General features: G+C 38.8%; 1 protein-coding gene across 2 annotated transcripts in view; it reads right to left on the bottom strand.

Moving 5' to 3' along the window:
* GLRA3 (glycine receptor alpha 3) overlaps positions 1-13,485 on the bottom strand; it is a 132,440-nt gene that overhangs the window by 74,705 nt on the left and 44,250 nt on the right. The window contains exons 2-3 of one of the 2 annotated variants that reach the window (XM_069977800.1): positions 10,796-10,923; positions 4,720-4,787 (exon numbers count right to left, since the gene is read on the bottom strand). In XM_069977800.1, coding sequence (XP_069833901.1) covers positions 4,720-4,787; positions 10,796-10,923 — 196 coding nt within the window. Of the gene's footprint in view, positions 1-4,719; positions 4,788-10,795; positions 10,924-13,485 lie in introns of those variants that run through there. The other variant, XM_069977801.1, reaches the window with a different exon arrangement.

The raw sequence follows: 13,485 nt of genomic DNA, 5'->3' as shown, positions 1-13,485 counted from the left end.
GGTTAAACCTACAGGATATGTGATATATATATTTTTTTACGTTTTCCATCAATTTTACCCGCAAGCCAAATATCTGTAAGGCATAAAACATATTTGGGGACCCTGTTGCCATACAATGGAGTTCTCAGTGGGGTGGCCCTGGTAATTAGACACATATCCCCCTATCCTGTGGATTAGGGTATAGCCCACTGTAGGCTAGATTGCACATTCCACAGCTAAATAGAATATTATATGTTTATATAATCAACATATTTTCCTTGGGCAACCCTTCCAACATTTAATCAGAAATGTAAAATGGTACTTGTTTGGTTGCCTGGATTGTTTTGCATTAACATTTGGTGCCTAGAAAATTGAAATAACCAAGAAAATCAGCAGCTGTGTCCTATTCGACTGTTTCTCTGTTTTATATGAAAACAAACACAGTTTCATAATGAGATTTGCATAATGTGTAACTGAAAACAAAAGGAACCAAATCATAGAGAGAACAAATATAGACGTTCAAAGGGCTGATAGTTTGATATATATCATTACTGTTATATTGTACAAATAAATGACCATTTCCAAATTATAAGCGCAAAATGCATAAAGGTAATATATATCATTATAATGCATTTACACCCAATAACTACTTGGGTCAGTCCTCCCTGAAAATTAATCATATCATAGAATTACAATAGAACAACACATAGTTCAGTTGGCCCGGGGGGTCAAGCAGCAGGAATCCTCTGGTATCAGGTATAATTCTGTCACTAACAGTAGGGTACAAAGACTAGCCATCTACAAAATCTAATAATGTTTCTAATAGGGATTAAGATTGAGGCTGGGTTCACACACAGTATATTTCAGGCAGTATTTGGTCCTCATGTCAGGTCCACATAGCAACCAAAACCAGGAGTGGATTAAAAACACAGAAAGGCTATGTTCACACAATGTTGAAATTGAGTGGATGGCCGCCATATAACGGTAAATAACTGCCACTATTTCAATACAACAGCCGTTGTTTTAGGCTATGTTCACACAACGTATGAACATCTCCGGATCATGGCCGGATCATCTCGGCCGGATCATCTCGCCTGCATCAGAGCTTCACATACCACACAGTGAAGCAAGCGGCAGGAGCCGCTCGCTTGACTGTGTAAACTGACAGGGCTTTCTGCAGCCGGAATTCACTGAATTCCGGCCGCAGAAAACTGACATGTCAGTTATTTGCGGCCCCGTATGGGATCCCGGCTGGAGCGTATACGATGTATATACACTCCGGCCGGGATCCCATTGAAAGTAAGTCATTGTTCCACCGCGCAAAAAGTACGTCCGTTGTTGCCATCGGCATCAACGGCCGTACTTTTACGTAGTGTGAACATAGCCTTAAGATAACAGAAAATATTTGCCATTAAATGACGGCCATCCACTCAATTATAACATTATGTGAACACTGTGTGTGAACCCAGCCTAACCCACAATATTAATTTATTTAATTAAATTATAAAATATTAATAGCCTGTTGGTATACTGAGTTCCTTGTAATGCCAGAATTTCACCTCTGATCTACAGCAATCACTTTTTCACTGTGGGAGCACGTACAGTAGAGTTCTACAGCAGAGCCCTGCCCACATGTTTCTAACTAGAGGTAATTTAATACAGCTATTTTTTTACAGCAAGATCTCTAATTAAGAAACTTCATTTTAGAAAATCATTGTCAAGAAAATTAGAGAATCAGAAAAAAATAGTAAAAAAAATAATAATAAAAAAAAAAAAAAAAAAAAAAAAAAATATATATATATATATATATATATATATATATATATATTAGGCAAATAAATATTTGGCTTATTCATATGAGTAGACAAGCAAATAAACATGAAGGCATGAAGGCAGCACCATGACTCAGTTGGCATTTTTGCCTAGTAGATTTGGGTTTTAGGTTTCAATCTGACCAAAGACAAAATCTGCATTCAAGATGTACTCTGGCCATATACAGTGGTTTGCAACAAATTAGAATATCAACAAAAAGTAATTTTTTTTTCCCAGTAATTCAATTCAAAAAGTGACCTCATATATTCTATTTATATATTACATACAGAGTGAACTTTTTCAAGCGTTTCAAGTTTATTTCTGTTAAAGTTAATGATTATGGATTACAGCCAAGAAAAACCCAAAAGTCAGTATTTCATAAAATTTTAATAATTAACCCAAAACTGTATCAAAGCATATTAATGGAAAGTTGAGAGGAAGGAAAAAGTGTAGAAGAAAAAGGTGCACAAGCAACGGGGAGAACCGCAGTCTTAACAGGATTGTAAAGAAAATGCCATTCAAAAATTTGGGAGAGATTCACAAAGAGTGGACTGCTGCTGGAGTCAGTGCTTCAAAAGCCACCACATACAGACATTTGAAGGACATGGGCTACATGGGACATGTTGCATTCCATGTGTCAAGGCCCTCCTGACCAATAAACAACGCCAGTAGCGTCTTATCTGGGCCAAGGAAAAGAAGAACTGGACTGTTGATCAGTGGTCCAAGGTGCTGTTTTCAGATGAAAGTAAATTTTGCATTTCCTTTGGAAATCAAGGTCCCAGAGTCTTGAGGAAGAGTGGAGAAGCACAAAATCCAAGCTGATTGAGGTCTAGTGTGAAGTTTCCTTAATCAGTAAAGGTTTGGGGAGCCATGTCATCTGCTGGTGTAGGTTCACTGTGTTTAATCAACACCAAAGTCAATGCCGCCGTCTACCAGGAAATTTAAGAGCACTTCATGCTTCCCTGTGCTCAAAAGATTTTTGGAGATGGAATTTTCATCTTCCAGCAGGATTTGGCACCTGTCCACACTGCCAAAAGTACCAATACCTGGTTTACTAACCACAGCATCACTGTGATTGGCCAGCAAACTCGGCAGACCTTTACCCCATAGAGAATTTATGGGGTATAGTCAAGAGGAAGATGAAAGACACCAGACCCAACAATGCAGATGAGCTTAAGGTCGCTATCAAAGCAACCTGGGCTTCAATACCACCTATGCAGCGCCATCAGCTGATCGCCTCCATGCCACGCCACATTGATGACAGCATCATGCAAAAGGTGCCCCGACCAAGTATTGGGGGCATTTACTGTACATACTTTTCATTTGGTCGACATTTCTGTATTAAAAACAATATTTAGTGATGAGCGAATAGTGAAATATTCAAATATTCAATATTCGTACGAATATCTCCCGAATATTCGAATATTCGATCGAATATTTGATCCCATTAAAGTCTATGGGAACAAGTATTCGATTATTGAAAAACATCTATTCGACCACTTGGAGGTAAAAAACGGAAGCTGGGGGATTTGAACGCTTATCGAATATTTATTGAATATTCGGCGAACTATTCGATAATATTCAATAGATTGAATACCTTACTATTCGATCGAATATCTATTAGATCGAACAGTGTTCGCTCATCACTAATAATATTCTAATTTTCTGAAATACTGACTTTTGGTTTTTTGTTGGCTGTAATCCATGCTCATTTGACTCTGTATGTAATGACTCTATAGAATATATGAGGTCACTTTTTGAATTGAATTACAGAATTTGTTGATATTCTAATTTATTGCAAAGCACTGTGTATATATATATATATATATATATATATATATATATTACTGCCCTTATGTAGAACATAATATACAGCCTATTCTTACCTTACCATGCTTTTCCAGAGTTCTCCTGCATCACCTTTGCTTCCCCTGCTAATAAGTTTACACTGCCACTGCTAAGTGGGACAACTCTGTGGCCAGTAATTGGTTGAGAAGGCTGTCACTATGGCCGCCAGGGCAGTTTCCAGGCTTTCTGCTGCCTGAGGCAAACCTGAGATGCCGCCGCCCCTCCCCCAAGTGCCCATACCACCCTATCACCCAGCCCCGCCCCGATCGTTCACTTCAGCAAGCCCCTCCCCAGGACAAGTGAACTACGCCCCCACCCCAGCATGCTGCCTGCCCACTCACAGGTATACTTACCAAAGTGCAGGAAGAGGAGGGTGACGACAGTACAGCTTTGCAGTACTACTCATTCCGCCTCATGGCAGAAGCGGCCCTGATGGCCGCAACACCGTAATTGTACCCCACGGGAGCATAGTGAGTTTACAATAGGCTATATGTTCTGTATAAAAGCAATATATAAAAATGTTTAAAGGGCAAAACTCCTATAACTATAATAGGTTAATTTTCAATTTCCATTGTGTGCCCTTATACGGACCAACCAATGTAAGTGATTGTTCAGCTCTGTGGAATATGTTAATATTGTTCATATTCTGATAGTGTTCCATGAACTTATTTTTGCCTGAAAATGCAGAACCAGATGTGGTTGACCTTTAATCTACTTGGACAAGTCACATCCACTTTACTATAATTTCTGAGACAAGACAGCCTAGCTAAGCAATTCATCCTATACTGTCATATCGGTTAAAGTTACTTAAAATCTTGTGCTAATAATTTTACATGTATATAAATATATGGTGGATTTACAGTGACTGGTAGGTGTTTCAGGGAACAATGAAATGAATTATAATAGCTCTTCATCTATCTAATACCCGTAGCAGATATCTTATTGGGTTATTTATAAAACTCAGATAACTATTTTGTTCCACTCATTGTTCAACAAGTAAAAGTAGCAGATTATAGTAAAAAGATGGTGATAATTGCAGCACTTATAGAGCAAGCATACATCATAATACCATGTACATACCATTGTGGTTTCTGCAATTGATCCAAAGCTGTTAACAAATATGTTGCAGGTGACATTTACTGGAGGTCCTGTAAAATAAAAAAGATTATTATGGAATGGAAATGAGGCAAAGTATAGTGTATAAAATATATGTGAACCGTTTTATGATTGAATTTTTTAATACTATATATTCATATTATTTATGTCAAAGTAAAGTCATTTATTACATTTATAATGCATAGATTACTGTGCAACATTTTATGTGAGATGTAATGCGATTTAGTAAGTGGCTGTAAAAAACTAAGCTTGTGGATCAAATGCATTATACAATGTGTTGTTTCTTCTGCCTAGTACGGATTTTAAGAACAAGATGTCAGAACTAGACCAAATGGAGAGATTCTTTAGCTTACAGAAGGTCTCAGCATATCGCTGCTGTATATTTTATTTCAGCCATGCAAAATATTTTATAATGGATTTGGAGTGCCTATTCACCTGCACTGAAAGCGACTAGCCCCACTGTTATTGGCCAATTCCGTTTCCACTAATGTTTTGTTTTACTTCTTACCACACTGAAGTACCACATACAATTCTGCTCCTGATCCCTTACCGTTTTTTTCCCCTTATTCTGTTGTCATCAGGCTACCAGTTTTTATATGATTTTTTTGTCCATTTGTGACTTATATGTGTTTTATATGATGTGATTCAATAAAAATTATTCTACTTTTTCCTATACATCAATCTTTGGTCCATTTCTGGTCTGCTTTTGTTTTGTTTTAGAGTGTTTGCACGTTGGAGGTTTACTGTTACTTATTTTGGTGTTCTTTGGTTTCACAAATGTTTTGTTGCTGAATGGAATGCCCATTTAGCCAATCACTGGCTTTGGTGGGTTACTGCTGTGCTCAATGACTTGCTGAGCAGGCATTACCTGCAGGTACAGCAACCCTTCCACATTATAAAATATTTTCAATCCTGGAATACCTCTTTAAACCCAAGGTTATTTACTCAATTCCTGCATAGCTAAAGTACAAGAATATAATGCAAGCTAGCTATAACCCAGACAAAACTAAAGTTCTTTCTATTAGAAATCAGCACATAGCAACAAAATGTTAACTTGCACATCAGCAATGTCTGTAAACACAACCCTTCAGGCTCAGACTATGTACACAATTTTGATGTAGTTATTTATGGGGAATTGTCTCTCAGGAACCAGATATCTGCCAATGTTAAATTTGGGTACCTTAACCTGAGGAATATCGGAAGAAAGTCTACCAACACTGGTACACACCTTCATAACCTCATGGCTAGAGTACTGTAACGTCAAAAATATTCACCACCCTGACAAAGCAATACACCAATTTTAGTTAGATAAAAAAATGTTGCAGTTAGGTTAAAGAGATTTCCCAAATCCACCTTCTGATGACCTAACTCGGGATAAGCAAACAATATCAGATAGGGAGAGATCAAACACACAAAACCATTGCTGATCAGCTCCAGTTGTTGTGGCCCAATCTGCCCTGTCAATGGAACTGGAGGCACTGATTTGTACAGTTCATCTCCGGTTCTCTGCAACAGAAGCTGAGCAGCAGTAACCAGGTATGGCTAATATACTGTGAACAGATTAGGCGGCAGCAGCCCTTCAGAGGAGCTGATTGGCTAAGGTGTTGGGGCTCAGAACCCTGCCAATTAGATATAAACAGTCACTAAGGGCTTAATAGAATGTAAGTAAAACACAGGGCCTAATTTATATAGAAAAGGATGAATTCAATTATATCAAAGCTCTAGGATTCAGTAGCTTTGGTGTAGGATATTATAAAAAGTTTAGTGAGTCCATATACCTTTTAATTCTGAAAATGCAGAGTATTTCTGGTAGAATGTGATCCATTAAAGTCTCACTGTTGTTTTGCAAAACTTTTGACATGTCATAGAGATATGTCATAAGTTTTGATCGGTCAGGGTCTAAGTGTTCAGACCCATACTGATTGGGAGAAGAACACGCCCAGAGCAGTCCTCTCCTGGCTCTGTGTCATGTGATCAGTTGAGCTTATAACAGAGCTCTATGGAGCCTGACTGATTATGCTGACATAGAGCGGGGAGAGGACACACTGCAGTACAGTCCTCTCCCAGCTCGTTCCCGCGATAGGTGTGGGTCTGAACACTCAGATCCAGACTGCAAAATGACAGTGACACTTAAAAATACTTAGAGCAAATATAATAGGTGGTGTGGAAACGTTGCGGATAGCATTATTGCCTTGTAGTACTGAAGTCCTAAATTTCAGTCAAACCAGGGAAAAATCTGCCAGTAGTTTAAATGTTTTCCATGTGTTAATCTTCTTCCACATTTCAACAAATTTTCTTAGGTTAGATTTATTTGAATATATTTTTTGTATTGTTGGGTCTAATAAATCAGTATAATGTTTATTAAGGTTTATTAAGGGGAGAAGTGCTATAGATGCAATGTGATATATACCAAGATCAATTTATTTGTACTCTGGACTTAACTAAGTCCCCTCTCCTCTGTCCCACGGCAGAGTTATTGAGAGATGCACCCCAATAAATCTGTCAAATCTTTTCATATGCTATGTTATATGGGGACTATTGCTCTGTGCCTGGAATATCCCTGGAATATCCCTAATCTGTACAGTAAAGATAGTATGTAATCAGGATGTAAATGGTCCAGCCACCACATTGGTATAGTTAGTACACTGTGGCACTAAAGGAGTAATCCCACAAAACTTAAAAATGACAGGAAGGCAAGGGGGTGGGAACATAATAAATAAAGCATACTTACCCATCTCTTTGTCCCCACATCGATGCTTATTTATTTCTGACAGCCACCTGCCTCCTGCAGCCCCTGCTGCTGAAACATCACATATTTGGCTGATAGATTTCAGGGTTAGCCAATCAGTCACTGGGACAGGACACTGCTGCAGTCACTGACTAGCTGAATGGGCAATCCATCATTGGGCCCATGACATTTCAGCAGCAGGAGCCAAGTATGAGACATTCCGCAATGCCGCCCGAAATTCACATTGGCAAGCTGTCAGAGAGACCCGAGAGTGGCACTACAGGGGCACAAGAACAGGTTATGTTCGCACACACCCCTGTCTTTCTGCCATTTTTATGTTTTTGTAGGACTCTCTCCAGGCAGCACTAAACATGTATAGGCGTATGGGTGCACGTTCCAGGCAGCCTGATCACTTTTTATCCAATACCTGAAGCACTTCAAATTCATTTTATTTAATATCCCACAATTATATCTATGAAACACCACAGTTTATGAAATAACAAATGGCGAAAATAAAATCCAGTAAATTTTTTTCGTTAAGATCATTATAAAGCAGTGTTTTATAAAAAATGACATATATTCTAGTCTCCTACTTTCCCTGTTTCAAGCCATCTAGAGAAATAAATCCCATTACTGTGTTATTTAATATGCATGAGGACAAAGCAATAAAAGAAGTGACTACAGTAATAATGTGATACTGGAGATTATGGACGATATTAGCAGTGATGACGATGGTAAAAGTATTTTCAGAGCTTCATTAGCAAAACTCAAAGTCAATTGACTTTCATCCTGTGGTCATTTGTGTAGGTACATAATATTCCTCTGTGGTTGGAAATTGGATGGCTTACCTACCTGACCTCATAAAGGTTATACAATGGAAATTATGCTGCTATTTTTCATTAAGCAAGGCATATATTAGCTATCTAGAAGCTTTCAGGCTGGATAACAAGTAATTAAAAAAACCTTTCTTGCTAAGAGGCAGTTCTTTTTTTCTTATACTAGAAATGTTTACTAACAAAGGATCAATGGAACCAACAATCCATGAAATACGAAGTCCATTACTGATGCTTGTTTTAAGTCGGAATTTACAGCAGCAACATATTATTATACTTCAATACTCCCTGGCACTCTACTTTAATCAGAGGTCCTCCATTCATTACCTGGTATTTACCATGATTCATCACAAGGGGAATCTATCAAACGCTCAGTTACTCTGTCTGAACCTAGTATCCACTCTCAAAAAGAGACCAATCTTAGTGCATTCTTATGGATAGCTTGTGCACATTCAACTCCTCTACTCCTACAATGCCCTACTGTAGCAGGGTCATGTGACAGCACTTAAAGTATCATAAAATAACATGGCTTTGTGTGTCTGGGGAGTGGTCTGTCCTGGGTGACCTGACTTCTTTAATAGTATAAGGTGACATCATCACCATTTAGATCAATCCTGTTCGCTCATACCTCTGCTCTCCCCTCCAACCTCTACTTGTACATTGCTGCTGCAATTATACACCTCCCATTAAGACCCCATGAAGACTTCATAAAAGATCTCATTTGTAATTATAGGTCAAATTGCTTTCTCCTCATGGCGATATTTCAATAAAATATACAAACTAAGAAAACTTATCAAAACTGCACATAATGAAAACTGACACCGACCAACTTATGAGTCTAACCAGTTCACCTGAACCGCACTCCAGCAGTCAGCAGCAATTTGCTGGTTTAATTTGAGTTATAAGGGGGTTAGTGTCAGTTCACATTACATGTGATTTTTTTAGTGTTTCTATATTTAGGCTACGTTCACACTACGTAAGTTTCCGGCCGTAGCGTGTTCCGTGAATAAGCGTCCGGAAACTTACGTAGTTTGCGTACAATGGAAAGTATACGATCTACGGGCGCACAGTTTACACTACGTACGAACTTACGCCCGGATCGTATGCGGCGCAGTAAAAAATGAACCAGACGATTGTTTCGGGACGGAAATGCCGTAACTTACGCCCGTAGCGTAACATGCGGTCCCGTACGTAGTGGTGATTTCTTCATTTTGCCAGCTTTTTGTTCCGATCCAAAAGGTTCTGTGGGGTGTCCGGGGCTAGCCGAAGATTTCCAAGTAAAAGACCGCTGTTAGATCGCTACAAAGAGCGCTCGGGAAGCGTAAGTACGATACGGGCGTAAGTTCGCGGTCTGTACGTATCCGGCCGCAACTTGCGTAAAGTCCCGGCCGGAGTTTCATATGTATATGTCCGCCCGCGAAAAATATGCGGCCGGACATATACGTAGTGTGAACCTAGCCTTAAAGTGTATTTTTAACAGAAATATTTCAATGAGGGGAAAGTAATTTAATGTATAATCCCAATTGGGGTTCAACATACAGTATTACCAAGATGATATATTTAAAAAGTGCCCACTTTGTGCTTAATATCCTTTAATGGTTCTTGTCCTATTGGTTGTTCTATTAAGGGCACCATCATCTCTCTAAACACAATCTGCAGATGTGGTTGCTTACAGCTGCATAACTCCTATTTCCAGTCTATTGTCTCTTGTTTATCATTAAACAATGATGGGGGAAAACAGAGCAAATCATCAGAATCAAAGAACTTATAGTCTGCACATGATCCACCGGTAGAGTCAACCATCTGAGAAGTTAAGTCTCATATCTTTTATACCTATGTTCAGAAGATAGGGCACCCATATTCATTACCTACTCGTTTGTTACAAAAACAATGAAGGCATAAATAAGTATAAGCTGTATTTCATATAAATAATTTAGTATATTCATTTCATTGATTTACTGTATACTGACGTTTTCTGCAGGGATCTACCCTCAGCCAAGCTAAGGCCAATAGTCATAAACTATACCACTTTAATATATGTACCTATATTGCCTTTTTAGTCCAGTACCACACCTGAGAGTATTTGCTACTGGTGTACAGAATCATTGGTTAACTAATAGATTCTGACAAACAGCATTGTCTATCATTAGCCTCTAAAACTAGGATGTTCTCTAGTAAATTGGCATAAGCAAGGAACAAAGAAGGAATTCAGATATTACATTTTACAGTAGAATACAGTGGGTTCCTTGGTGTAGGAGAGAACTATTTCACACAGAAAGGGATGGGAAAACAGGCAGCTCCCATTGACTATAATGGGAGTTACTGAAGCTGAGCAAGCTTGTATGTGAGATGTATGAGACACTGTTTATGCATCTCTCATTGGCTTTGCCACAAACTTAGCAGCCACAAACAGCCCAGAATGGTCCAAGAGGCCATCTTTATGACATTAAGAAAGAATAATAACAACAAAGTATGTTACCTTTGAAGTTAGGTCTTATTCGTGCATCATATCCTGAAGTTCTTCCCATGAGTTTGTCCAGGAAATCAGATGGTGACATTGGGGAACTACGGGATCGGGCACTGTCGGTTTCTTTGGTGGCAACCAAACTATAAGATAGAATAGAAGGTTCGTTAAATTCAAGTGTCAAGCATGCAAACCATCACATCTTTGAAAAAATAAATAGATTCACTCTATTCAACTAATCAAAATATCTGACTTTTTTAACATTGTGAGAAACAGAAAAACTTATTTATCAACTTTTATTTAAAGGGCAACAGCAAGCAATAACAGTAACACTGGGATTCATTGTTTAAGAGTGGAAAATAACAAGCTGTATGCAGTACTGTTGTTAGGACTCGAGTCAGGCGCTCGGCTCGGCTTTTTCAGCCATAATGCTTCACATGTTTTTCACATACTCAGCTCTGCTGTTCTTTGTTATAGCAGAGGCCAAGGTTTCACTCCCCTGGCTGTTCAGCATAGGTGTTGGGTGTGTGCACTGATTATTGATTGACAGCTGACTTACCAGTTAGCTTTCTGTATCTGGCAGGACCTGGAGCCTCAGCCCCAATCAAGTCTGGGGCTGGGACTCCAGGCTGAATAAATATCAGGCCTGTGCTCTCATTTCTTGCCTGCGATAGAACCTGGTTCCTCCTGTGTATCTTGACCTAGCATTACTCTGACTTTGTACTTCCGATACCTGACCTTTTGGCTTGGACCTCGACTATTCTTTGGATCACGATTTTGTACCTATACTGACTCGCTGTTACCGACTCGGACCTCTGACTTTCCCTTGCTTGTTTGTTAGTCTTGTCTCTGTTTTTCGTGTATGCACTTTGTCAGGTTAGGGAACGCTGCCCAGTTGTCCGCAGCTGTTTAGAGCTGTCGCGGCAAGCAGGTAGGGCCAGCTGGGGTGGGTGCCAGTTCTAGGGCTGCACTCGTCTTGTTTTCCCAGAACCCCTACCTGACAACTGTTTTTCTTTAAAAAATGATGAAATCTGAGACTATGTGGACATAGCCTATAAATGTTTCATGCAGGTTGTATTCGGTACTCTTGTGTAAAAAATGTCATGATGTGTAGATTTGAAATGGCTTCTTGGTTAAACAGGTTAAGATAATTGACATGCTGTATTACAAAACAACCTTGAAAGGGAAACTAGTCCTTAATTCAACAGCTTACAAAAGTCTAGCTTGTGACATAAGCCATTTTTACTATTCACAATTTTTGTATGTAATGTACAAGTAGGTCTTTTATCATTAATCAAACAAATAAATAAATGTTATTATGGAAGAAAAGACCACTTGAACAAATGTAAGTGTTACAGAAGTATTCATGAGGAAATAATACAGAAAATGTTTAGACAGGTTTATGCCTGAACATCAATAAAAGGCTATCAAGATCAAAGAGGATTGGTGTGTTTATCTTGAAGACTGTATGAATAGTACACAACAATACAGACTGAGAAATTGAGTATAAAATAAGTATAAGATACCTTAAAGAAGCAATATATATCATATATCAAGATTCTAAACAAGCCTACACAACTAGATTAACTATAAACTGGTATAAATACTAACCAATGTCATATCAGGAGATGGTTTACCAGGCCTACCCACACCAGGAATGAGGGAGAATGGCTGGTGAGCAAATTTTTTGCTATTGCATTTTTTTTATATATATATATTACAGGAAGATATAAGTTATGCCAAGATTCAAAATCTTGGGTCAAAAAAGAGAGCTATTCTTGAGAAGGAGTGATACTGAGGAGCCCATATTATCACTTAAAAATTTAATTAAAAGGTACATTAGGGCATGGTGGACCATGGTGTTTATGTCATTTGCCAAGAACATTTCTAAGAGAAATTTTTTTAAATCAGAGATTACAGGGAATCTGTCAGCTGCAATTCTTGTTCCAAAGGGCTGACACTGTTGAGGCCCTAATACACTGAAAGATGATCAGCCTTACTTGGCCGATTACTGTCTATTCAGGCTCATAATTGTTTAGTGTAATAGCACATGCACAGTGTTGGCTGATTGCGGTCTTTCAACATGTTTTACATGACCATGTAATAGCAGCGGAGGAAGCAGACCACCAATGACTTCAATGGACAACATTAATCTAAGGATCGTTCGGAAGGTCCCTTCTGCTGCTTGTTGTCTGTGCATGTAATAGCAGAGGCAGCGAGTGTGGAATGAGGGAAAAGCTAGTACTGATTTGACAAGTCGATGTTCGCTTCCCCGACGTATCGGGCCGTGTAATACAAATTTTAATTAGCTGTTAGGACCAAGAAACACATTTTACCTTTCATATATCTGTCTGTGCTTCCATAACATAGAAAAATGAATTTATTCTCTAGTAAAAAAAAGAGTGTAAGAGGCTATCCAGAACTCCAGAAGTGCAGCAAGCTATAAACCTCCTTACCCCCCCCCCCCCCCCATGGGATACCTGAACCTAGGACTAAACTTCCAGGTGTCATTTAAGGGAGAGAGGTGGAATTACAGCTTGCAGATTTTCGGAGAAGGTGTAGATTTCCGTGCCTGCCATGTGATAGGTCCACTGGATGTACTCTTAGTAAATCCGGCAAGGTGCATGGGGGACATCTTTAATATAACCAAAGTCACCTGATATACTAGGCCAAATACAAAAATATAAGTGATTTTGCCTTAACAA

The sequence above is a fragment of the Dendropsophus ebraccatus genome, chromosome 7, assembly GCF_027789765.1.
Source record: "Dendropsophus ebraccatus isolate aDenEbr1 chromosome 7, aDenEbr1.pat, whole genome shotgun sequence".
In the NCBI taxonomy this organism is placed as follows: Eukaryota; Metazoa; Chordata; class Amphibia; order Anura; family Hylidae; genus Dendropsophus; species Dendropsophus ebraccatus.
Note: the sequence above shows the minus strand (reverse complement) of the source record. Positions and strands in the feature narration are given on the sequence as shown.